Source organism: Epinephelus lanceolatus, chromosome 9 (assembly GCF_041903045.1).
Source record: "Epinephelus lanceolatus isolate andai-2023 chromosome 9, ASM4190304v1, whole genome shotgun sequence".
Lineage (NCBI taxonomy): Eukaryota > Metazoa > Chordata > Actinopteri > Perciformes > Serranidae > Epinephelus > Epinephelus lanceolatus.
In genome coordinates, this window is record NC_135742.1 from 16,449,059 (window position 1) to 16,476,400 (window position 27,342).

Sequence of the window (27,342 nt, forward strand, 5' to 3'; positions counted from 1 at the left end):
TTCCTCTTGAGGCTGCCTATGATTGCATTATGCTGTGAAAATGAAATGAGGGAGTGGGAGGGAGCAGAGTGGATTAGAAGGGAATGGTTGGATAAATAGAAGGGATGTCTGCTACTTTTTTTGTCTTTGACTCTTTGATGGGGCACATTTCTCATTATCCATCTTCCGTTTTATTCCAGTGGCTACTTTTTGTTCCTTTTTCATTTTTTCCCTCTCTGTTTCAATTTCATTCTGGAAAATTTGGTTCATTTGTATTCTTTCTCGCTACCCCTCCTGTTGAGTGATTATAGCGGAGATAGACCTGTAAAGGCCAGTCCAATTATTGTCTTTGAACAGCACTGGTGTTGTGATCATCAGAGACAAGACTCTTCTCAGTTCAAAGCCTGTATCATACAAATACAGGGCAGCTTTGTTTCGCTCAGCTCAGACAGAAAATTCATATTCTCACAGGCCCTTCACAGATCACTACTATTGGCGACCTCCCAAGATATTTTTCTAGGTAATTAGTTTTTTTTCTCTCAATCATAATTCATCTGATGACACTTTAAATGCATAGATTATTCTGAATAGATGTTTTGATAGACCTCAGCGCTGACACTTGTTGACATTAAGACCCACCCAGGTGAGCATTTAAAACAGGGTTTTTGTGGCCGCTGACGTTAGCTCGACAGCCTCCGTGTCTCTGGGGTGGGCTGACGAGACGAGCCCCTTGGCAACGGGAGGTATGTGTGTCCATGGAGCGGCAGGTAATGAGTCCCTGGGAGGTTGGGAGCAGCTAGGTGCGGTATTGGCTGCTTTACTCATCCCCAGCCTGGAGTCATGAGTCAGGATTAGAGCGGTGACGGGGATCAGAGGGGCTGAAAAGCTCGCTGGCTGACGCTGTCAACACAAATGTTCTCACTTTCCCAAAGATTTTAAGTCGATGCCTGACACTCTTGAACTCTTACATCCTGGGCACATGACAAGACGGTAGTCATGCATCAGGCACAAACACCAAAAGACTTAATATATGTATTTTATCTGTGTGTGTGTGTGTGTGTGTGGAGATTTAAACACCCACTCTCAGAGCTTTGTGTTCACCTTACAGCAATTGAGCCTGTTTCCATCTGGTATTATCATGCATCTTGGGTGATCGGATCATAAGGGGACAGCTGGAAGTCTGTCTATTCCCACCTGACATTAGGCTGTGTCTCCACACGCGTCTGGGCTGACCACTTGTTAATAAATCTCACTTCCCCGCTCCAAATGCAAATAAACACCTGCATTATTTTTGTTTGCACAGAGCAAATGCTTTTTTATTAATTAGCGGGTGGTTTGTCGTGCTAAATGCACACTTACAGCCTTTACTATTTGAAATGAATAAAATCTTATTTAATTGTAGGGTTGTGCACAGCCTATTGATTGGCAACCCATCCTTGCCTCTCTCCCTCTTACCCCTTGTCCACCAAAATTAGTGCATGTACGTAGGTTAAACCCGGGATTTGCCACTAAAAATAAGCTCGTTTTCCATTGCCAGTGGACCACAGCTAGCAAAGGGGCTAAAACTAGCACATCCACCTGGTCATAGTTTAATCACTGCTAATAAAAGCTAATCAGACCTGCCAATATAACATTTCCCACTGACTAAAGAAGCCAGATGTTAAGTGTGTTCTTTGTGCAGTGGGAAAGGGGCTTCTCTCTGTCTTTGTTTATCATGAGACAAACTTAGCTAGGAGACTACTGCTGCATGAGTGTGAGCTCCACGCTGGGGTGAGTTGGTGAGAATCTGCACAGCTGCATACACACAGTGACAGGGCTAACTGTAAGCATCACAGGGCTAACATTACCTAACGGTTATTAATGGGTTCAACAACTAAGTCTAGCCGTTTCCCTGTTGATGTGAGTTTGCTGGGACCGTTTAACAGCTGCACACAGTCCTTCACCTCTGTGTCAGTGCAACTACTAACTAACACCCAGGTTTTTTTTAATCTGGTAGGGTGTCAGATGAGCAATGTTGTCAGCTGAGTAGGCTGTCCCTCAAAGCAGTAAGGACACATTAGCGCTAGGATTGTGCCGTGTCATCACGTTCACGATAATATTGAGATAATTTTTAATATCATATGAAAAATGCATATCGTGATACTTGTGATATTTCGACCTGTTGACATACTGTTGTCATGTCATGTCAGCTTCAGTAGTGTGGAGTAAACTGTGGCGTCCTGAATGTTGTATTAACAGCCCAGAACTTGTCAGACTCTTTTAGCGAGTTACGGCGAGTTACCCTCCCTGCAGAGGGAACTCATTCAGCGACTCCTCCGGCAGCAGCACAGTGTCTCTCCTTCTCCTTTCTTGCCATGCACACACAGGAGTCAAGTGATTAAACCTATGTGCCTTGCGGCTCAAGAAAAAAAATATATAAATGTGAATGTGTGATAGTTGTGGTATCCTAACAGCCTGTCACAGGTTACAGCGTGATGATTAGAGGAGAAATGGCAGAGCATAAAGGTCCAGGTGGGAAAAAAACAATTCAATTTGTGGTAGATTTTATTTTGTTGAACTATTAATATTGTATACAGAATCTGAATCTCACTCTGAGTTACTTTTGTTTTTGTTGTTGTTCAGAGATCATTTTTGTTTAGTTTTTACTTATTATTTGAAGGCAAACTGGTTAATAAGTAAAACTATATCACTTACTTTGTTAAATCGCCCACCTCTAATTAGCGCACACACCGCTGAAAGAATGTGGCCACTTGCGATCCAATCACCCAGGAGGCACATTATCACCTGGTGTAAACAGGGCCATAGATACTTAGAGAGCGCCTCAATCTGTTGTGCATATTGACCTCTGCTCTCTGGGTCACAACATCTCTGACTTAACCTTTAACCCTGATTTTGATTGATTATCAGCATCACATTTCTCTGAGCATTTGAAAAAAAGCACGAAAAACTCTGCATAATGTGACGCACCCACCACTACACATCTGCAGTGATGAACCAAACCCAAGTACTATAAAAGGGAAAGCAGCTAACATCGCTGTTGACTCTTGTTGAAACGTTATTTCATTGTTGTGACGGCTGAGAAACCCCAGGTTCATAATGCTATATCTTGTCAGGGTTTTGCAGAGATGCTAGGCTGCACCCTTCTGTTCCTGGATCAATACCAGCAATTGTTGCTGTTCTTGTAAACCTCATAATATGGCTGAATTGACTGGTTAAATGATTAATGGTCGTAGTTGCACCTCTGGCACAATATACGGTCTATTGATCACTTTTATACAATCTTTGCTCCCAGTCTGACCAGTGACTGGAGTGAGAGATGATGATTATTCTATGTGTGTGTGTGTGTGTGTGTGTGTGTATAAGCATTAGGAAACGGAAGAAAGAAAATGCTCCAGCACTGCGTCCAGAGCCACGTGTTTGCCTTGGTTGCCCTGGCAACAACAGAGCGGACAAAGCGACGAGTCCTTGAAAGCAGCAACACCGAGCGAGTGAATGGAGCAGTAGGGAGATTCAGGGAAACTGTGTTTATGTGTGTGTGTGTGTGTTTGAACATGCGGTGCGACTGCGTCTAATTTTTCTCACAGACAGGAAAACGATCAGATATGGGATGTTGTGTTTCCTTCGTTCGTCTGTGCGTACAGTCACAGGCCCCACTGACCTCTTGAATCAGTGCTGTCATGTTGTTCCCCTCCAGCGCTCAGGCTGATGACCGGGTGAGAGTTGAGAAGAGGGACAGCGCTCAGTTTGAGTTCGCCTCTGCAATGAACACAGCCACTGAATTCTACTGCCACACCCAGGAGAAAGGTGTGTTTGTCTGTGCTACTATGTGCCTCTTTTCTTTTCAGTCTTTTACTCTATACTCCCTTCAGTTACTCACACACTCTCGGGCCTCATTCACTGACCATTCTAAAGAAGAAACTTCTTCTAAAAAGCCACTTACACAGTTTTGCCAAGATTCTGATGTGCACTAGTGTTTTCTTATTTGGGATTTGTTCTTAGATAAAAACAGAATCTACATACACTTGAGCACACGTATGCACATTTTGTGCTGACATGTTTGTGTGAAATAATTGGTTTATGTGTTTACATTCTACAGTTGTAAAATATTATAGAATTTAAATTACAATTATATTTTTGTAATTTATAGACCCTTTTAGGGCCGATGTCACGATGATGTCAGTTTGTTAGCTGGAGGCAAAACACGTCTCTCCACTACAGAGCTGTAGGCTACGTAGGAGTCTGAATATGTCGTCTTGTTGTGTTATTGGGAGCCAGAATAGAAGGAGTCATGGCTCAAAACTTAAATTTATCGCATACCAGCCGCCACTGCCCGTCAACAGAAACAAAGACAACTATGGTTAAATGTGATGAGATGAAAGAACTGGACGGAGGCGCTCATCAAAAATGCTCACATGAGCAGCACACACTACATATCAGGTTAGAGAAAAAGTATTTACTGTTGTAGCGATGAATAACGTTATGTGTATGAAGGGTTATCATGTCCACCTCATCAGACATTGGGGAGGTATTAAGAGGAATATTTGATATCTCTGTAATGCTAACTTATCACGCCAGAAAATATCACAGGCCGTTCGGATGTGCGGGACAAAAAGTGACAAGCAGCATTCCTAGTTATTGATAACTTACAGAAACATTGCGTGAAATAGTCCACCTTCCACCTTGGAGCGTGCTGTGTTGACAATGGTGCTACTACATTGCATTAAGGTTGTGGTTTGCAAGTCAAGTGCTTGATTAACACATATTTTTAACATCTCACGCATCTTTTTGTGGTATCTTAAATCCACTACTGACACCGGGGGGAATCCGGTGCTCTACACTTAGGTTGGACATTTTTTGTCTTCTTCTTTTACTTCTGCTTCTTCTTCAATTTCTGTGTCCACACAGCCCTGCAGTCTCATGCCTTTTTATCTACAGGATGTTTACCTATGCCAATTAGGACCAACACGCACTTTCAGTTTATGAGGACAGTGGGATTCATCAGTATCTGAACACAGGTGTAAACAATTCTGCCATTCACCAAAACATCATAAATCTGACACACACTTTTCTTCTGACCTTTTTTTAAGAATGATTTTAAGAGAGAACTAATGGTGAATGAGGTCCATTGAGACTAGGACAGCCATTCAGCTGTAACGCGCTGGATGTGTCTGAGGAGTGGGCCTGTGAGTCATGGCTGTGTTTTATCTGTAAAATGTGGCATGTTTGTGTGTCTGTGCCCTCCAGGCTCTCGCTCTCTGTCAAGTGTTGCATCCCTGGAGAGCCCAGTGATCTGCTGTCTGGGGCCGCTCATCCTCTACCTCCAAGAATTCAACCTAGAAAGAGTTCTCAGGAGTGAAAGGTACACACACACATGCTTTGCACTGCGCAATTATCCAGGATTTCTACTGGTCGCTGAAATCCTGGGTTGAGCTAATATGATGAGTCAATTAATCACATGGTTGATTGACAGAAAAATAATTGTCCATCATTTTGATAACTGATGAATCATTTCAGTCATTTTTCAAGAAAAAAAGTAAAAAATGCCAAACATCCAACTTCGTAAATGAGAGATTTTGCAGGGTTTCCTTTGTTCATGTTACTCAGACTAAATTATGAATGGCTTTTTCTAAAAGGATAATCAGTAGATTAGTCGTTAGTTGCAGCCCTAGCCTAGATTTACAGTTTACAGGAATGTACCACAATGTGTTTTATAATTTATTTCACATTTGTGATGCAGCTGTTAGCCCCTTCTGTTCACCATGTACAACATTTTTGAGGTGAACGTCAACAGGAAGTTTCCTGTCTGTGATCTCCTTCACAGAATTACACACTCTTAATTCCATCATCACATTTTTACATCTCTTCCCATTGATTCATTGATCATTTCATTATGCAGCTGTATTTTAATAAGTCTTTTTTACTCCGTGCAGCTCATTCCGGCGTCTGTCCTGTGAGTCGCAGAATATGGCCCTCAGTGCCGCCACCCTCAGGAACCTCGAGATCCTCAACAATCAGGTAACAGCACGTCTCAGCTGGCAGTCATGGAAACTGGTCAAGCGTAATGAAAGGGTGGGGTCTGTCTGGATGATAAATGGTTCACACTGCACCATACTGCATAATCCTCGTGTGTATACTAATTGCCAAACAGAGCCATCTGCACTTTGTCTTCTTGACTCAAGTCTTAAGTGTGTGAAGGGAGGTCATAAGCAAACTGCCAGTCAGTTGCATGCCTGTAAAGTCTCTCAGTGCTGCCCGTTAAAGCAACACAGCATTTAAATGTTTTTCTTTTTAAACCTGTGTTAACGGGGCGTTGGTGGCTTAGTGGGTAGAGCAGGCGCCCCATGTACAAGGCTGTTGCTGCAGCGGCCTGGGTTCGAGTCCAGCCTGTGGCCCTTTGCTGCATGTCATCTCTCTCTCTCTCTCTCTCTCTCTCTCTCTCTCTCCCTCTCCCTCTTTCAAACTTACCTGTCCTGTCTATTAAAGGTTAAATGCCCTAAAAAATATCTTAAAGAAAACCTGTGTTATCAGCATGTTTTACAGAGCTGAAACCAAGTCCTTTTAAAAAAAATGGGTCTAATCTTTGCTTTTAAGTTGTGTGTGGCAGCCTGCTCTCTCAAATTTTCTGGTAAATAATAATAATAAAGATCTTTATTTATTGAGCATTTTTCAAAACAGTTACAAAGTGTTTACATGTCAATTTTTGAAACAGACAAGACATGAAAACAACAACAAGTGATAAATACACTTTAAATGAACTTAAAACCCAAGTTAAATCAGGAAAGGCTCTCCGATAAAAGTAGGTTTTAAGAAGGGATTTAAAAGAGATCACTGACTCGGCTGACTTGATTTCCTCGGGAAGATTGTTCCAGAGCCTCAGGAGCCTGGCAGCTTTTCCTCTTGTGCCACCATGAAGCTGACATTTGTTTTTTTCAGTAAGTTGTCCAATACTTTGGTTTCTGACTAAATATGGGCAGTGTCAATGACATCAGATCCATTCTTTATAGTCCTCTCTGGAGGAAATTTGCTTCACAGTCTGTACAGTCAAACACTCAAAACAAGCAACATACAGAAACAAACAAGAACATCACAGCAACAGCTCTATTACAGTGACCCCAGGCTCTTTAAGGCAGTAGTTGCTGAGGGCATGAAACTACACCCAAAGCGAGATTTCTTGCAGAGTCGCTGTCTGAATCTGCAGCCATAGGGGTTAGAGGGTGAAACACGGGTTGAGGGGGTGGCAGGGGTTGTGTGCTTTGGTCAGTGCTCTGCGAGTGGTGGCAGTGTCAAGGAGGGCTGGCAGGGTGGGGGTGGGGAGGCCAATTATTTCAGAAGATATACCGGTGATTTTCAGGAGCTTGTTTCTATCGGGGCGGTGGTGAAAGAGCAGGTGGTGCAGTGGAGGAGGATGGGTTCAGTAATGCTATGATACAAGAGAAGCCACTGTTATTTTCAAATCAAATCAAATCAACTTTATTTATATGGCACTTTTCATACAACAGTAACACAAAGTGCCTCACAGAGGTTAAAAACAACAAAGATCCAAAACAGAAAACAAAAAGAAAAGAGAAAACCCAACCCTTCCACCCCACATAGATACGTAAATATACACACAAACACACACACACACACACACACACACACAGCTAAAAGCTGAGGGACTAAAACAGTAAGATAGGATAAAAGGTATAAAAAGAACCAAATAAACAAAAAGCTATTTAGCTCATAAAATTGAGTTAGTAGCTAGGTAAGAATGATCTAAAACAGAGACATAAAATGCATCAAAACTAAAACCTATAGGCTAACTAAAATAACAAAAGATAAAGGTTAAATAATATAAGAACGTAAAAAGAGGAAGGGTAAGAACATAAAAAATTAATAAAAAATAGATAATAGATAGATAAATCGATTATAAGAGGAATTTAAAATAGATAAATAAAGAGATCAGTTAAAAGCCTGATTAAAGAGATGAGTCTTGAGCCTCTTTTTAAAAACATCAACAGACAGTCTCTGCAGCTCTGAGGTTCACCGGCAGGCTGTTCCACAATTGGGGGTCATAATAACTAAATGCCGCCTCCCCGTGTGTTTTAGTCCTAACTTGTGGTATGGTCAAAAGGCGGGTGCCGGAGGACCTCAGGGTCCATGAGGGTTGATATGGTAAAAGCAGGTCAGATAAATAAGAAGGCCGAAGACCGTTAAGACATTTAAAAACTAATAAAAGAACCTTAAAATCGATCCTGAAGCGCACGGGGAGCCAATGCAGCGATTTTAAAACTGGTGTAATGTGCTCCCGCCCTCTGGTCCTTGTCAGCACTCGTGCAGCTGAGTTCTTTAATAATTGTAGATTTGAGATACTCTTTTTGGGAAGACCAGAGAGCTGGGCATTACAATAATCTAACCTACAGGAGATAAAAGCATGCATCAGCACCTCCGTGCTGGCCTGAGAGAGAAACGGGTGGACTCTGGCTATATTCTTAAGGTGGTAGAAACCTGCCTTTGTTATGTTTTTAATATGCGGAATAAAACAGAGCTCAGAGTCAAAAATCACACCCAGATTTTTTACAGATTGTGTTGGTTTAAAATCCTGTAGTTTTGGTAAAAGTCTCTCTCTCTTGCCTTCAGGACCAATGACTAAAACCTCTGTTTTGTCCTGGTTGAGCTGTAGGAAATTCACTGCCATCCATGACTTGATATCTAAAATACAGTTTAAAAGGGTATCAATCGGCCCTGTGTCATCAGGAGACACGGCGATGTACAACTGTGTGTCATCTGCATAACTGTGGAAGCTGATGCCGTGCCTCCTGATGACGTCCCCCAGAGGAAGCATGTAGAGATTAAAAAGAGTTGGACCTAAAATTGACCCCTGGGGGACCCCACACTTTATCTCATGGGTTCCTGAGGAACATGTATCCATACTTACAAAGAAGTGTTGATCAGTAAGGTAAGAGACGAACCAGTTAAAAACAGTACCAGAAAGGCCGACCAGGTGCCTCAGTCTATTTAATAAAATGTGATGGTCTACTGTATCGAAGGTGGCGGTTAGATCCAGTAGTACCAAGACTGTGAGTTTATGGTTATCTAAATTGTACCTGATGTCATGTAAAATCTTTAAAAAGGCTGTGGTTCATCCTAAAACCAGACTGATACTTCTCTAAAGTGTTATTTGTATTTAAAAAATCATTTACTTGGTTAAAAACCAGTTTTTCTAAAATTTTGCTTAAAAATGGTAAGTTGGATACAGGTCGATAATTATTAAAAATGTTGGGGTCTAAATTGCTCTTCTTCAGAAGGGGCTTCACCACCGCCGTTTTCAAGAGGTCGGGAAGACACCTGTCTGAAGAGAGCAATTCACCATGTACAGTAGCTTTTCCTCAAAGAATCCATAAAATGTTTTAAAAAACGGTGCGGGAATTGGGTCTAAAAGGCAGGTTGTGGGCTTTACTTGGGAGAAAACTCGACCAAGTGTCCTTGCATCAACCAGGGCAAAACTCTCCAGTATTTCCTTAAGTAAAAGCAATGATCCAGGTGTGTCGACAATCAATATTTTAAAATATTGATTATAGCTTTAAGTTAAGCCCAGAGTCTTCATTTTCGTGACTTATATTTATATATGTCAGGACTGTCCAGATTGTGTCCCCGCAACTTAGCAGAAACCAGGTTGCAGTCGTGGTTGTACAGCGGACTGTCAACATTTAAGGGGTGAGTTAAATTGTCATTCCTCCGATCACAAGAGGATGTTCAGTGACTAGTGAGGCTTGCATGGGTGACAGCTCAAAAGTTCAGCACGACTCCGCTGCCGTGGCATGTGCGTCACATGTGAAGTTCAAGCTCAGTTCAGACCTCCTCACCTGACTCCTCGTGGCTTCCATATCCTTCTCACATCTTAAATGTAGCACATCATAATGTATTTTCTTTTCCTGAAATTTGGCACATTCAAATGGTGCATGTGTAAATTGTGTTTTCTGTGATTGTGTGTTCTTTCGACGACAGACAGATGGTGGTGTGAAGGGCAGTCTGTTGTGGGTGTTGGACCATACTCGCACTCCGTTTGGGAGGAGACTGATGAGGAAGTGGGTGAGCCAGCCCCTCACAGACTCTCAGTAAGTACAGAGTAGCCTATGACCTCCTGTCAGTGTTCAGCTAAACTGATATAGCTTCTTTCTCTAGTCTCGCCATCAGTGCCACATAGTAAATCTGAACATCAGGAGTTTGTCTGCTCTGTGAGGCCGTCTGGATTACAGAACCAAGATGAGGGCACATTCTCGCCCTGAATTTGGACTTACAGGCAGTGCTTATGCTGCTTACCATCATCTGGGATGGCTGGTAGAGATGGGAAAAATTCCAGTGTTAACGATCTGCAAGCGTTTACCTCATCACACAACTCGAGATGGTTGTGTGATTGCAAAATTAGTTGTGCGTAGATAAAAATACTGTGTACTGACCGTTTAGTTTTTATTTATCTGAAACAACAGACTTTGGCCGACATGGTGCATTGGTGTGTGATTTTTCATGCACTTATGCATTATTGAGAAAAACACAAGTCTCCCAGTCATCATTATGGTAATTAAAATCATTTTGATATGACATGAATGCAGCGTTATTCCAAGGCTGTTAACCCTCCCCCCAAAAAGCTCCACTTATGACATGATTTTGTAATTATTAAGATGTGTTTTTGTTATTTTTCAAGCTGCCTTGCTGCAAATAAATTTTCCTCTAGTGGAATAGTAAAGATCTGAATTGAACTGACCAGATAGCCTCTGGTTTGTCAGTCCTAGTGGAGGCACGCAGCCTGAGAGAAAGCAGTGTCTCTGACCTGAAGCCTAACTTTGGACAAACTAGGCCATGCTTACAGGATCATACATTCACTGTGTTGTCTCAGTGGGACAAAAAGTACAAGTGCACAATGACTGCAATGTTATATTTGATGTTTCATCACAAGATGACACTGTATAGATTGCAGTCCTCATCCTCTTTCTCTTAAAATACAAAATAAAAGAGTATCCTTAAGATGACAATATGGATCGATGTTTTCACTTTGCATCAATGATATTGGATCGTTGATCATTGAATCGATATATCGATCATGTCAGTGGATCACTACACCCCTATTACTGTATTTTGATACAGTCACATATGAAATTATTTCTTTTTCTCATGTTTCAGTTAATAATTTAAATAATAAATTCTCCAATGTCACATATCAGTAAGCCAGCATTGTTAGAGAGGATGTAAGACAGCTTATATGATATGGACACTGACTTATTTTTATCCCCAGCAGAGCAGTTGTTCTTCTTTTCAGAAACACTGCAGGGTAAAACCGCACACAAAAACTGCTCTGGAGGCGACCTCTTTGAACACAAACACTGAAACTGACTCATAGCACTTCTGCCACAAACAACCTCTCAGTTATATTATCGCAGCACTGTTCAGGTTCTCTTCTCCGCAGTGTAATGTTATTATCCATATATTGATTGCATGACTATTTTCTGTGTGTGTGTGTGTGTGTGTGTGTGTGTGTGTGTGTGTGTGTGTGTGTGTGAAATGCTCTCTCCCTCCCACAGTGCAGGGATTATCGCTGTGGATTGGGCACTGCGCTCAGATTATACAGACAGCTCCTCTACAGAATTTCAACATCAATAAAGCCCAGATTACACGCAGGCACATTAATACTAAGACACACAGTGCAGCAGCACACGACACAAACACTCATGCACATGCACACACACGCACACGGCATACATGCATGATTGAGTGTGAGTTTGATGTCCATTTTATTACATAACTCAGATCAACTTTTCTGCTTTTTTTCCCACATTTTTACTCTGTCTTTAGTAGAATGTGTTTTACCAGGTTATGCGTAAGTTAGACACAGGTCATCACTTGTTTTTAACACTTTATACTCTAATATTTCATGTTTCAGCTGCCCACATTGTAAAAAGTACGAAAATGTTGCCTCAGTGGATCTGTTTTTAAACTTTTTTTAAACTAATACACACATTTTAATACTCCAATAACACACCTCTAATCTGTCATCAGAAAGGATATTATTAAGGTACTGCAAACTAATTAAAAATACAAACTGAAGAAATCTTACTTATTATAGAAAACACTATAATCACTTCCTTCATAGATGGTTGACTTTAAAGGAATACTTCACCCCCTGAATGGCCATTTGTACCATCCACCATGTGTTACGCTGAATTTGTGAAGCAAACTGTTTTTCTCACATGCCTCCACGATGAAACGAAGAATCCAACCATGGTAAAAAATCTGGATGAGCTTGGGATATCGTCAAGTGGTGGAAGTAGCACTTTGAGGAACTCCTGAACCCAGCCATTACATCCACCATGGAGGAGGCAGAGCCTGACGACTCAGGGAACCCTCGCCCATATCCCTGGCAGAGGTTGCTGAGGTTGTCAAAAAGCTCCCCAGCGGCAAGGCGCCAGGTGTGGATGAGATGAGATTGTGGTGAAGAGAGAGCTGTGCTGAAAGACGAAGCTTTTGATTTACTTGTCCATCTACGCCCCAACCCTCACCTATGGCCATGAGCTCTGGGTAGTGACTGAAAGAATGAGATTGTGGATACAAGCAGACAAATTTTCTCTGTGGGGTGGCTGGGCTTAACCTTAGACATAGGGTAAGGAGCTCGGGCATCTATAGGGAGCTTGGAGTGGATTCGCTGCTGCTTCGCTTCGAAAGGGGTCAGTTGAGGTGGTTTGGGCATCTGATCAGGATGCCTCCTATGTGCCTTCTGTTAGAAGTGTTCCAGGCACGTTCCACTGGTAGGAGGCCCCGGGGCAGACCCTGAACACACTGGAGGGATTATATATCTCGTCTGGCCTGGGCATGCCTAGGGGTCCCCCAGGAGGAGCTGGAAAGTGTTGCTGGGGAGAGGGATGTCTGGGGTGCTTTGCTTGGCCTGCTGCCCCCGTGACATGGCCCCTGATAAGCAGATGAAAATGGATGGATGGATGGGGCTGAAGTTATAGGGGACCTATTTAACAACAGCAAAACTGTATTAAAACATCTGTTTATAAACTCGGACTCAGTGTAATCCAATTCAGGTCTCAGTACTCTCCAGACAGACAACCCCTTCCAATGAGGTACTGAACTTTAAGTGAAACCTATCTCTCCTCAAAGCCAGACTCCATTGACAATAATGATAATTTTACCTCGCTGAACACAGAAGCTGCTGATCTACCACTGCCTCGATTGGTAGTTTGTTTGTGTTTCTGTATGACTTTTAAACATCAAGGTCACACAATAGCACACAAGCAAACTACGTGGCCAGCAGCTCTGAGTCTGGCCTTAAAGAGATCATTGATAAGTCTCATGACTGGACAAGTCGGGTTGTGTGAGAGTTTGTTAACAGATGGTTGTTGTTGTTAAACTCCAACCTCTATGAGTTCAAATTAAGCTTCTGCATTCACAGTGGAGGCATGTTAGAAAAATCTTTTCTTCACATATTTGTTTCTAACTCTTTGTTGGCTCTGCAAACAAGATAAAGGCACTTTTTACCGTATGGTATGGTCCTAAGATTAAAACCTTCTGGGATAATGTTACACAATCCCGGGGAAAAATGATTGGCTACGCTGTTCACTGTGACCCAGCATTGTGTCTTTTGAGTTATACAGTTAAAGGAGACTGGTCATATCACAATGCACAAATTGTAACAGCTGGATGCATGACCGCTAAAAGACTGATGACAACAAACTGGAAGGATGCAGCTCAGCTAAAAGAGGGACTGTGGCTTCAAACATTTGTGTAGATGATCTCAGCTTCCGACCTTTCTGAGGTTTATAATGAGGAACAGCAACTGTGGGAGGTCATACTGAGTACTGTTCGTAAAATGAGCCAAACTCCAGAAGCAACATGAATGGTCCAATATTTCTTTCTGTTTTGTGTCATTTATCCTGCAGATCAACAGCTCACTAAGACACACATAATCCCTCTGTAATTCTGTAATTACCACCCCTGTGTTTTTTTTTACCTGGTTTAAATACCTTTGCAGATATGTGAGTTAAGTATGCTATCTTGTTGTTGTGTTTGTTCAAAGTTCAAGTAAAAAAATCAAAGTTTTCTTCACAAATTCAACGATACACAAATGGTCGTTAAAGGGGATGTAGAATTCCTTTAAGTTGTTAAGGCTACCGGCGAACGCCAGCTCATCACAGAATCTATGAATCAGTGGCAATTTGGCAGTTGTTTCAATCAAGTCCAATTCAGTTCCCCAAAGAAGAACTTATTTTTTGCTGATGACTGAGATTGAACATTTTAATTTCTTCGACTCTTTGCCTTCCTTCATTACTCTTTACTTTCCTTTTCTATCATGAACCCACAGGTCTATCTCAGAGAGGCAGGATGCTGTGCAGGAGATCCTGGAGTCACACTCTCCCACTTTAAATTCCATCAAATCCCTGCTGTCGCATTTGCCCGACCTGGAGAGAGGCATCTGCAGCATATACCACAAAAAGGTAAAATAAAAAAAGCATTATAATTCACGCACACACAGACACACGTCTTACCCCTTGGATATGATCGTTTTTTCACAACCTTGGACTTTTCCTTGCAGGACTAGTGATCCTTCCTTTCAATTATGATAACATGTTACTCACCTTGTGAAGCTGAGATCTGTTAGAAAAATCAAAAACTACAACCCTCTGATAAAGGCAGTAAAAAAAAAAAAAGCAGATCTCCCTTTTCCTGCTCTTTGTGTCATAATGAAAACCAATACAATTTCAGCTCCCCCTGTTTCCGTCTCTCTCTTTTATGACGTGCGTCATGATTAACAACAGGGAGCAGTCGCCTCGGTGCCACTTACCTGATTGTCTGACACAATCTCATTTCCCATCGGACCCATTTTTGAAATGTCAGAAGGCTTCATCCCACCTGTGTGTGTGCATGTGTATGTGTTTTACAGAGATGAGAGAGGCACTCTGCTCTGAGCTCATGATCAACTTTCTGACTCCTTCATATATTGTTAAAAGAAAACGATCAAATGTCACTGAACACACACACAAATATACACACGCATGCACAACACACACAGGGGCCTTAATTGTCATTTTGCCCATCTGTAGATAAATGTGCCTGTGTGTAATGGCCTGTGTCTCTATGGCTCCGTTGACATAATGGGAAGGAGGACATACTGGTCTCCAGTCACTGTCTGTTTGGGTTCATGAAAGAGCATCTCAGGGGACCATTAAAACTACAGCATGTGATTAATGCCATAAACCATTGTCAGGGTGACTCTCATTAACCTTTCATGACTTGGTACTGTTCTGTGACATCACTAATGGGAATGTGAAGTCGATGTAATCCACGACATCGACTCTCTTCTGAGGTATTTCCATGCGGAGCATTAATTAATCATCAACTGAATTTCATCTCAGAGGTGTAGTGTGTAGGATTCAGGGATGTCTATCGGCAGAGGTGGTCTATAATATTCATAACTATGTTTTGATTAGTGTTTAATCACCTGAAAATATGAACCGTGTTTTTGTTACCTTACAATGAACTGTTTTATCCACATATGGAGCTGGTCCTCTTCCACAGAGTCAGCCATGTTGTTCTACAGTAGCCTAGAATGGACAAATCAAACACTGGTTTTAGATAGGACCATTTGCGTTTTTTTTCCCATTTCCACTGCAAAAAGTTGTGAATGGTACCAATGGAACCATTCCATTCTGTTGGAGTACCTAGCACACAGATCTGGTACTAAAAGGTGGAGCTGTGAACACAACTGTCCATTGATTGGTCAGTAGCAAAGGGTCACTCTGCTCAGGGCTGAGTTGTGGCTGGTTTTTAGGCTCATGTAACCACTGTTCATACCGTGGAGAGTTTTATTAATAGACTGTAACTATAAAATGAAAGGATGTTTTGCTGCCTCTTGCAGCAGCTGGAGTTGGAGAAAAAATAACTTCACTCACTGGGCCGACTGCCAGCAACTTTTAGGTGGAACGTTAACATTGTAATGTTACTCAGTGTACGAGCTGACAGCGTGAATCAATCAACACACCTTAAATAATTAATATGACAACTTTGACCATTACTTTAGTTTTTATATGACATACAGTACAGGCCAAAAGTTTGGACACACCTTCTCATTCAATGCGTTTTCTTTATTTTCATGACTATTTACATTGTAGATTCTCACTGAAGGCATCAAAACTATGAATGAACACATGTGGAGTTATGTACTTAACAAAAAAAGGTGAAATAACTGAAAACATGTTTTATATTCTAGTTTCTTCAAAATAGCCACCCTTTGCTCTGATTACTGCTTTGCACACTCTTGGCATTCTCTCGATGAACTTCAAGAGGTAGTCACCTGAAATGGTTTCCACTTCACAGGTGTGCCTTATCAGGGTTAATTAGTGGAATTTCTTGCTTTATCAATGGGGTTGGGACCATCAGTTGTGTTGTGCAGAAGTCAGGTTAATACACAGCCAACAGGCCTATTTGACAACTGTTAAAATTCATATTATGGCAAGAACCAATTAGCTAACTAAAGAAAAACGAGTGGCCATCATTACTTTAAGAAATGAAGGTCAGTCAGTCCGGAAAATTGCAAAAACTTTAAATGTGTCCTCAAGTGGAGTCGCAAAAACCATCAAGCGCTACAACGAAACTGGCACACATGAGGACCGACCCAGGAAAGGAAGACCAAGAGTCACCTCTGCTTCTGAGGATAAGTTCATCCGAGTCACCAGCCTCAGAAATCGCAAGTTAACAGCAGCTCAGATCAGAGACCAGATGAATGCCACACAGAGTTCTAGCAGCAGACCCATCTCTAGAACAACTGTTAAGAGGAGACTGCGCCAATCAGGCCTTCATGGTCAAATAGCTGCTAGGAAACCACTGCTAAGGAGAGGCAACAAGCAGAAGAGATTTGTTTGGGCCAAGAAACACAAGGAATGGACATTAGACCAGTGGAAATCTGTGCTTTGGTCTGATGAGTCCAAATCTGAGATCTTTGGTTCCAACCGCCGTGTCTTTGTGAGACGCAGAAAAGGTGAACGGATGGATTCCACATGCCTGGTTCCCACTGTGAAGCATGGAGGAGGAGGTGTGATGGTGTGGGGGTGTTTTGCTGGTGACACTGTTGGGGATTTATTCAAAATTGAAGGCACACTGAACCAGCATGGCTACCACAGCATCCTGCAGCGACATGCCATCCCATCCGGTTTGCGTTTAGTTGGACGATCATTTATTTTTCAACAGGACAATGACCCCAAACACACCTCCAGGCTGTGTAAGGGCTATTTGACCAAGAAGGAGAGTGATGGAGTGCTGCGGCAGATGACCTGGCCTCCACAGTCACCGGACCTGAATCCAATCGAGATGGTTTGGGGTGAGCTGGACCGCAGAGTGAAGGCAAAGGGGCCAACAAGTGCTAAACACCTCTGGGAACTCCTTCAAGACTGTTGGAAAACCATTTCAGGTGACTACCTCTTGAAGCTCATGGAGAGAATGCCAAGAGTGTGCAAAGCAGTAATCAGAGCAAAGGGTGGCTATTTTGAAGAAAGTAGAATATAAAACATGTTTTCAGTTATTTCACTTTTTTTGTTAAGTACATAACTCCACGTGTTCATTCATAGTTTTGATGCCTTCAGTGAGAATCTACAATGTAAATAGTCATGGAAATAAAGAAAACACATTGAATGAGAAGGTGTGTCCAAACTTTTGGCCTGTACTGTACACTTTAAGTAATGAGTAGATCTTCAAGCGTTTATATGTATTAATTTCGACTGGATTATGTGAACAGCATGTATTTTAATCCGGAGAAAAGTTTGGAGAAAAAAAAAGCATTGTGAAGTATCGCTCCTGTGGGCTACAGCAGCACTAAATCCCTGACCTTGCCTGAGAAGGACTAAATGCACAAACCTGCTATTTTTAAATATTGCATGGAGAGAGACTCTCACTGTAGCCTGTTTTATTTTGTTCTGAAAATGTCAGCATGCAGCCTCATTCTGTGGACGATAAACAAGGTGCAGACTTCCATCTGTGTCACTGGTAATGAGGAAATACAGTGAGTGTTGGACGGAGCAGTGAGTGACAACACCCCCGCCCACATTTAAGAGTACTGTTTGCAGTGGAAATGCCAGGGTCTAGGTACCATGTCTGAAGGGTTACTTTTGGTTCCAAAGGTACCATACTCAGTACGTTTACATGGACAGTTTAATTCCACTTTCATTTGGAATGAAAGGCCATTCCGATTAAAAGTGGTAATTCCGATTGAAAATTAAATCTGATTAAAGGAGATGGTTTATTCCGTTTGTCATTCCAAATGAAAGAATTTTGTGTGCATGTAAACGCTCATTCCTCTTTAAGTTCATTCCGGTCTTTCTGCGCATGCTTGTTTCCTTGCCCTTCTGGCGCGATGACGTATATAGCGCGCATAGCAACGGGCTGAGATAGAGCAGTCAGACTCGTTGCACTCACCGGTTTCCATACGCCAAAGCACGGTCTTCTATCTCCCTTTTTCGACCTTCTACCTCCCTTCTCCTCCTCAGCAGACGAAGCATTAGTAGAACAAGGTTGTTGTCATACTGCTGCTTCAAGAATATAAGCAAAGCATGCCTGAAAAAGGCACTAAGAACGGCGTCGTCAAACATCTTGTTATCCGGAGCGAGGACTACAGTGTTTTCTTCCGGTAAACGTAAACACGTAACATCCGCCCCGCCCCCTATCCAATCAGAAACCTTCCCTGCCCCAAACCTTGTGCAGACCCGAATAAAGGCGAATAAACTGATCTCCCATGTAAACCCTCATTCAAAATGAATATTTCCCATGTAAACTACCTGAAAAACTTTAATTCCGGATGATTTCATTCAGATTTATTTCATTCTGAATGAGAAGCCGTCATGTAACCGCACCCAGTGAAAGTGTTCGGTGGAAACGGGGCTTTACGCCTAGTCTGCAACCTCATCGCTGGATGCAACTAAATTCTACACACTGGACCTTTAAATGGCCACTGTTTGACTGGGGTGGTACACCTTGAGGAAACATAAATCAGTATCTGCTCTGATTTAGAATACAGACAGCTGTATTTCTTATATTATGGATTGTCAGCAAAAACCAATAGAACTGAAATCTACACAAAATAAAAAGTATTAATGGCAGCCTTTGATCATCACCTAATTTTAAAGTGATGAAGCATGTAAACACATTTGTCTTGGTGATATTTGGCATCAGTGACGGAGGATAACAACGGCTGAAACTCTGAATAAATCCCGTATCTGCGTCTTGTCTCACAGTAAAACATCTGTGATATTTAGTTTTTCGGGGGGCTTTATATTCCTGCTGCTGTATTGTAAAGACTTGCAGACTGTGCTGCTGCTAATGAGTGGTGTCTGTCACCACAGTGTTGGCTGTAATACATGGTCGCTCTTTAAGCTTGGCTGCCATACCCAGCGCTGATGAGATTTAGTGTTCTAATCTTGCTGGCTTACAGAATCCCCCAGTAACACACACACACACACACACACACTAGGGTTGCCACCATACCAAAATTTTACACTCAGATACAATATTAGTATAAAAAAACCTTTTAACCTTTTAAACATGTGGTATTGAAAAAGTATCAAAGTATCAACACTTTTGACAGCCCTAATATACACACACAAAAAATGATTTGCATTTAGTTGGAGAATAAAGTCTGTATTTTTTATTTCTGGTTTATAAATTGCCGTTACCATCTAATCATCTGCAGCTTCATTTACCACTTTAACCAGCTGTTGCTCACCTGTGTACACTTCGTTAAATATTCTGCATATCTCCCTCTCTCTGTGTGTGTTCCAGTCTTCCACGCAGGAGTTTTACCTCATTAGCAGCAGTCTCTCTCGCCTGGGGCTTGAACTGCAGGCCTTGCTGCCAGCTATCCAGTCACAGATCAGCTCTGCGTTGCTCCGAGGCCTCTTGTTGGACACTCCTGACCTGCTGGCTCCGGCCCACAGCCACCTCAAGGTGCTCAATGAAAAGGCCGCCAAGTGAGTATCCAGCAGCACGTGGAGGAGGTGTCCAGGTGAAAGAGGAGGAACTGAGAAGCGATTAGGGCTGCTCCATCCACTTTATTCCTAGTCCCTATGTTACCTTGCATGAATTATGGGTGCGACTTCCACCTTGCAACCTTTTGCTTGGAGAAACAATCCCCTTTTGTTCTGGGTGCATGTTTGACACTGTTTTTGAAGCAACAAATTTAGCTTAGTCTGGTTGTTCCAAACGTTACAGACGTAGGCAGAACAACAGGTACTGGAGATCCACAGGGACGTTTAAGAAAATGCTAATTTAATGTTTGTTTAACATCTGTTAAAATGAAGCAGTATTTGCTAAACTGAAGGCTTTCAAAAAGAGCCATCGTTCACAGCTAGCCAACAAGATTAGCCACTGAGACTAACCATAGACAAACAGTGCGACTAACTGCTTCCACTGTCTCCCCGGAAGTTTTACCCATAATCATTTCTGCAGTAGCACCTTCTGGAATAAGGTGGATATATTTGATCTTTCAGTGTTTCAATGTTGTTTACAGCGATAAACACATTGTGAGAGGCTGCGATATTGCAGTTTGAATATACTAATATTCAATTTTAAAATCCCCTCAATGGTTACAGTGTACGATATCCCTCCATCCTCGGACATTCTGTCTGTAGGTGTTAGGTTTTAGACGAGTGCTGCGATACTACTCTGCATATTTAAAGAAGGAAAGTGTGACAAGATGAGTGAAGGCTAAGGTGCTAATGCCAGAAGGGAACTGGTGCCTAAATGCATGGCAATATTTTGGATACAGGAGGGATGGCGTGGCACAAGTAGAGGTACTGTGCAAGTCTGAATCAAATGTAGTGATTTAATGCTAAAGCTGATTTCTTACTGCTTGTGAACAAAGCTTAATGAGCAACTGATTTGTTGGATACACTCACTGTAGTCTGGCAGTGCAGGTGTGCAGCTAAGGATTACTTTCATTAAGGATTAATACATTCATTTTTTAAATTAACTGAGTGATTGTACAGTCTCTAAATTGTCAGAAAAACATGAAAAATGCCCACCACAATGTCTCAGATGCTTCAGACCCCAAATATAAAACAGAGAAAAGCAGCAGTTGTCACATTTTCAGAGCAGATACTAGACAGTGTTTGGCATTTTTGCCATTATCAAAACTTGATTAAAGGTTTGTTGATTAATTAAAGAACTATTTTTTAGCACCAGTGTAGGACTTAAAATACTACAGTTAGTTTTGTGGGAAGATTGTCTTGCTAATTAACTTGATGTGTGATAGCACTGTATCAACATTATCTCAAAATTAAGAAATGGAGAACTTGCAGCAGCGTTTGTCAAGACTTTATTTTACATATTTTTACGTGAACATATCCTGGAGCTGACATATACACACCTACGCACATGAAAACCTTGGTTTTTATTATTTCATATGAAGATTTGTAAATCACTAAATGTCTGAATGTTGATGGAAAAAAAATATGTGTCCCTTCTGTGACTCTTCTACAGTTATTTCATTGGAGTCAGTCACTTGTTTCATTCAGTTTGATGGTTAAACACCGGTGCATAGTGGCCACAGTACCACAGAAATAGGCCTGAACATGTAACCATCAACAGTTGGCATGGAGCTCCAAGGATCTTTAGTGATTCCCTCCCTCCAGTTTTTGCTCCTGAATAGACTGTTCATGTCTCAGAAACTCTCCTATGTTGTGTGTCCGTCCTCCTTAACAAGCTGCTTCGATGTGTACGGTGATTTGTTGTAAGCTGCCATCACATTTGGACTGTGTTTCTGTGTTTGTGGAGGTCTGGAAATAAGACAGAGCTGTTCTCAGATCTGTCTGGCTTCCCAGTGCTGCAGGAAAGGAGGGAGCAGATCCAGTCCGTCCTCAACGAGATTCAAGACCACCGCAAAGAAGTCCGACTGACGCTGAAGGCACCTGCGCTGGACTACACCACCGTCTCTGGACAGGAGGTACCAACTGTGTGTTTGAGGCTGAGAGTGAAAGACAGGTGGGAGGAGATTGATGGCCTGATTCGGGTGGAAGACTGAGTCACAGTGATGATCTGATGTCCGTGTGTGTGTGTGTGTGTGTGTGTGTGTGTCAGTTTTAATCAAGAGTGACACATTGTTTTGTCCGTCTGCTCCCGTCTTATTTATCAAAGTCTTCCTCCTCGTCTTCCTCCTCTGCCCTCAGTTTCTGATTGAGGTGAAGAACTCGCTGTCGTCCACTGTTCCACCTGACTGGGTCAAAATCAGCAGGTGAGCTCACAGTTGCAGCCCACACACACACACACACACACACACTAGAGACAAACACACACAGACACAGTCAGTTTTTCTAAAATTATATAATAGTGGCACTGACTAAAATTTGCTCCACGGTGTTAAAATCACCTCTGAACCAAGTGAATTTGAATTATTTTTGTAGAAGTGTCATCAGAGATTTAGCTGCATAATTCTGAGGAAATTTATTTTTTCATTGAATGGTTAAATGCGGAGTGAGACATGCCTCTAAAAAACTGACGATAGAAAGTTTGTAATGAAAACCTTTTTACATTTCTAATTATCTCAATATATGATATATGATGGCAGAATAATGGAAGATAAATGTTTCTGACTGGTTGTTCAGGTGAATGTTAGAATTCTATATGAATTCAAGACACCACCTTTTATACATACAGTATGTTTCCATGACAACAGCAGACCCCAAAACATATACACAGTGGGAGCAAGAGGTCAAAACAATCTATATATATTACTACACGAATGACCGAAAAGCAATGGTGTGTTTAACGACAGGTAACCATAGCAACAGTACTTGTTTTAGACTATACTACCAGGTGATCTGGTCTAACTAATCCTATGATGGTTTAAAGCTGCACTTATCAATAGTTTTTATATTAATAATGGATCAATAGACTATGTGTAATGTGAAAAAGGTCAATCATAGTGATGAAGTCATTGAGAAATATCACCTGACTTTAATGATCTCCTCAGCTTTATGCAGCGTTCACTGTGTTTCAGTTCGTTGTTTTGGTTTTAGGTCTGCAACTTTACTACCAAACAGGAGGTAGACAAAGCCCCTAGCTGACTAGCGGATTAACATAAGCCCCGTTTCCACCAAACACTTTTGGTATGGTACCTCTGGCACAAAAAGTAACCCATCAGACATTTACAAACTAGTCCATACCCATTGGTAGCTCAATGCCTATGTGCAGTTTCACATAGATTGACCATGACAGACAGAATGACTGACTGACAGAATGACACACTGACAGTTTCCGTGATTATGTAACCATACCATGCCATGACTTAGTCATACCAAAAATTAGAAGAAAAAACAAACAATGGGCCACAGGGGGAGCCACAGCGATCGGTCGCATTTTAGCCATTTTTAAGCGCTTTTCTGTTGTTATAGCGCCACCTAGTTGCCAATTACAGTTAAATTTCTCCAGTCACCTTGAGGTGTCCTGTTCTACATATCTACCAAGTTTAGTAAAAGTCGATATGGCGGTTAGGCCTAGATAAGAAATTAGCTCTCTAGCGCCCCCATTTTGTTTGATGGGGTCAATAATGGAGGGGTCCCCTCAGATTATGTGTGGTCATATGCCTACAAAGTTGCGTGGTGATCGGTGAAACCCTTGAGATGTTATACACCTTTATGTGATGAGCCACGCCCTCCGCAATATTCATTGCCTTATAGAAGCTCAGTTTTAGTAAGTTTTCCAACTTTTGCCAAGAGGGAACTTTAGATATTGGTCCCTAGATTATGTTCACCCAGTTTCATGCAGATCGGTCAAACTTCCTAGGAAGAGATCGATTTGAAGTGTTTTCCAAAAAATTCAAAATGGCGGAAAATCTATATAACCGGAAGTTATGGGTTCTTGAGGCACATCTGTTCCTCATGAGGAGAGGCATCTCTGTGCAAAGTTTCATGTCTCTACGACATACGGGGCATGAGATATGACCATTCAAATTTGCAATTTCATTCAGTTGCTATAGCGCCCTCCTTTGGCCAATTGATGTAATATTGCTTCATTCGCATCCTCCCATGACCCTCTACCACTGTGCCAAATTTCACATGGATTGACCAAGTCAGTGAGGAGAAAAACGTGGAACAGACACACAGAGTTTTTGTCATTATACAGTAAGATAGCAGGTTTGTGCATTTAGTTCTTCTAAGGCAAGCTGGGGGGTTTAGTGTTGCCACGGCCCACAGGAACGACACTCCGCAATTGTTTTTTTTGTTTTTTTTCTCCGACTGAGGATTGGGATATTTACAGTTCACATAATCTGGTTGAAATGAAGATATATTTTTAAACACTTGAGGAACTAGTCGTTGTTTTAAGTGTTTGTATCATCCAAGAGAGACAATAAAAACTAAAAAGTAAGGGTCTAAGTTGTCACATTGAAATTTAAGGTGTGCTGATGGAGTCAAAGTGTGTTGCTCTGGTCTACTGGCAGAGGAAAAGCAGGGTTATCCCGCATTTAAAAAAACACAAATACACAGGCTTATTGTGGTGGAAAAGGCATTTAAGTCTAACGGTCCCTATGAGGTGTTGAAAATAGTGGACTCAGGAGGGGAAACCACTCTCCCCCTTAACTGCTTGTGATGTTTTCTGCCCCCACTATATTATCTTCTTACTTCATCATGGATTAATTTTCTCATATTATAAACCTTCACTGTGTTCCTGGGGAGTGGCTCCATCCCAAGGCATGCAATATATATGAGAGAACTACAGGGGTAGATAACTGATTAACAGAATACGGGAAAAAAGATGCATATGCTTTATGTGCAGTGGTAAGCACTGTTGACTCACAGCAAGAGGGTTCCACGTTCAAACCCGCCGGCCATCCTGGGCCCTTCTGTGTGGAGTTTGCATGTTCTCCTCGTGTCAACAGGGCTTGTTCAAAGGCATGCGGGTTAGCACTGATTCCAAATAACCCACAGGTGTGTATGTGAGCATGAACCTGTCGGCCCTGCTTTAACCCAATGATCTGCCCAGGGTGCACCCCGCCTTCGCCCAATGTCAGCAGGGATCGGCTCCAGCCCCCCTTCAGCCCTTAAGAGGATAAGTGGTTACAGAATATGGATAGATGGATAATTATTTTCAAAATTTTATTTTCATCTTCGCGTTTTTTTGCTTGCAAACTGCTGGATTATTTTACTTAACTCTGCGGCTGACGTAGTCCTTATCCATGGACATAATGCAGCTGATGACTATGTGTAACAAGTGGCTTTGTTTTAAGGAGGCACGAGACGAAACAGTTGGTATATGGCGGTCTCAGCACTTGTTGAAGCTCAGTATATGGCATCATTTCCTGAATTATGATTGATGTGAAGATCATATTGCACATTGCAGAGACAGGACACGGGGCTTCTCACTACTACAAGTCTGGTTACAAGTTCACCTCGGCTCTGAAAATGCAGTGGGAAAGGGACTGGGACACAACCTTTAAAGAAGATGAGTGGGATAAAATCACGGGGGTTAGGAAGTAAAAAAAATGTTGAAGGAGAGTACACTTGCAAGATAAATGCAACACTTTCTAATGTCACAATGGAGGGACAACTACACAGGTTGATTTTAGCGCTGCTCATTTTTGGACTATATTGCTGTCATTGTTCAGGAGGTGCACATTAATAATCCTCCAGGACTGTAACATGCTCATGTTTAACCAAAACAATGTGTCATGTGACTACAGTTGGTTCGGATCGAGGTCGGAACACGTTCTCACCACAAACGAACCACACCAGAGTTTGTTTGTAACCAGACAGAGACCACCTCTTCAAGAAGGTCTTGGTTGTTTTGGTGCACACCTGAGTGCTATTGCTGTGTTCACACCTGCCCATACAAACCGCACATAGGTAGCAAACGAACTTGAGTTCGATTGAACCGAACCAAACAGGGCAGGTGTGAAAGCACCCTTAGTCCATGCACTGTGGTCATGCTCAAAAGTACAGGCCATTTGGATCAGAGTCCATGAGTACATCACAGAGGTCGCAGGGGTAGATTATGACTTTAGTCGTGGTGCATACATTCTTGAAAATCCTCAACCTACTGACCACATTATAAAACCCCCAGCACATTGGATTCAGACAAGTATTATGACTGGTAAACAGATGATAATGAGAAAGTTGGAAAGCTATAGAGGGCCCATTATTTCAAGAATGGATCTCAGAAATGAGCAAGGTGGCAGCTTTTGAGAAAATACCTCATAGCCTAATAAATGAGGTAGAATAACATAATAATAAATGGGGAATGTTACTGCGGTTCCACTCACTACAGGGGGGCCAGTGAACACACTTGTCTGAGTGAGGGGTGTGATTTTGATTTTGATTTTGCTAAGCACCAGGCTCATAACATACAGTACAGGCCAAAAGTTTGGACACACCTTCTCATTCAATGTGTTTTCTTTATTTTCATGACTATTTACATTGTAGATTCTCACTGAAGGCATCAAAACTATGAATGAACACATGTGGAGTTATGTACTTAACAAAAAAAGTGAAATAACTGAAAACATGTTTTATATTCTAGTTTCTTCAAAATAGCCACCCTTTGCTCTGATTACTGCTTTGCACACTCTTGGCATTCTCTTGATGAGCTTCAAGAGGTAGTCACCTGAAATGGTTTCCACTTCACAGGTGTGCCTTATCAGGGTTAATTAGTGGAATTTCTTGCTTTATCAATGGGGTTGGGACCATCAGTTGTGTTGTGCAGAAGTCAGGTTAATACACAGCCGACAGCCCTATTGGACAACTGTTAAAATTCATATTATGGCAAGAACCAATCAGCTAACTAAAGTAAAACGAGTGGCCATCATTACTTTATGAAATGAAGGTCAGTCAGTCCGGAAAATTGCAAAAACTTTAAATGTGTCCCCAAGTGGAGTCGCAAAAACCATCAAGCGCTACAACGAAACTGGCACACATGAGGACCGACCCAGGAAAGGAAGACCAAGAGTCACCTCTGCTTCTGAGGATAAGTTCATCCGAGTCACCAGCCTCAGAAATCGCAAGTTAACAGCAGCTCAGATCAGAGACCAGATGAATGCCACACAGAGTTCTAGCAGCAGACCCATCTCTAGAACAACTGTTAAGAGGAGACTGCGCCAATCAGGCCTTCATGGTCAAATAGCTGCTAGGAAACCACTGCTAAGGAGAGGCAATAAGCAGAAGAGATTTGTTTGGGCCAAGAAACACAAGGAATGGACATTAGACCAGTGGAAATCTGTGCTTTGGTCTGATGAGTCCAAATTTGAGATCTTTGGTTCCAACCGCCGTGTCTTTGTGAGACGCAGAAAAGGTGAACGGATGGATTCCACATGCCTGGTTCCCACTGTGAAGCATGGAGGAGGAGGTGTGATGGTGT

General features: G+C 42.0%; 1 protein-coding gene across 1 annotated transcript in view; it reads left to right on the forward strand.

Annotated features, from left to right (window-relative positions):
- msh3 (mutS homolog 3 (E. coli)) overlaps window positions 1-27,342 on the forward strand; it is a 74,024-nt gene that overhangs the window by 12,302 nt on the left and 34,380 nt on the right. The window contains exons 9-16 of the mRNA XM_033618604.2: window positions 3,674-3,783; window positions 5,224-5,338; window positions 5,910-5,994; window positions 9,967-10,076; window positions 14,318-14,450; window positions 19,780-19,967; window positions 21,772-21,940; window positions 22,164-22,228. Coding sequence (XP_033474495.2) covers window positions 3,674-3,783; window positions 5,224-5,338; window positions 5,910-5,994; window positions 9,967-10,076; window positions 14,318-14,450; window positions 19,780-19,967; window positions 21,772-21,940; window positions 22,164-22,228 — 975 coding nt within the window. The remainder of the gene's footprint in view (window positions 1-3,673; window positions 3,784-5,223; window positions 5,339-5,909; window positions 5,995-9,966; window positions 10,077-14,317; window positions 14,451-19,779; window positions 19,968-21,771; window positions 21,941-22,163; window positions 22,229-27,342) is intronic.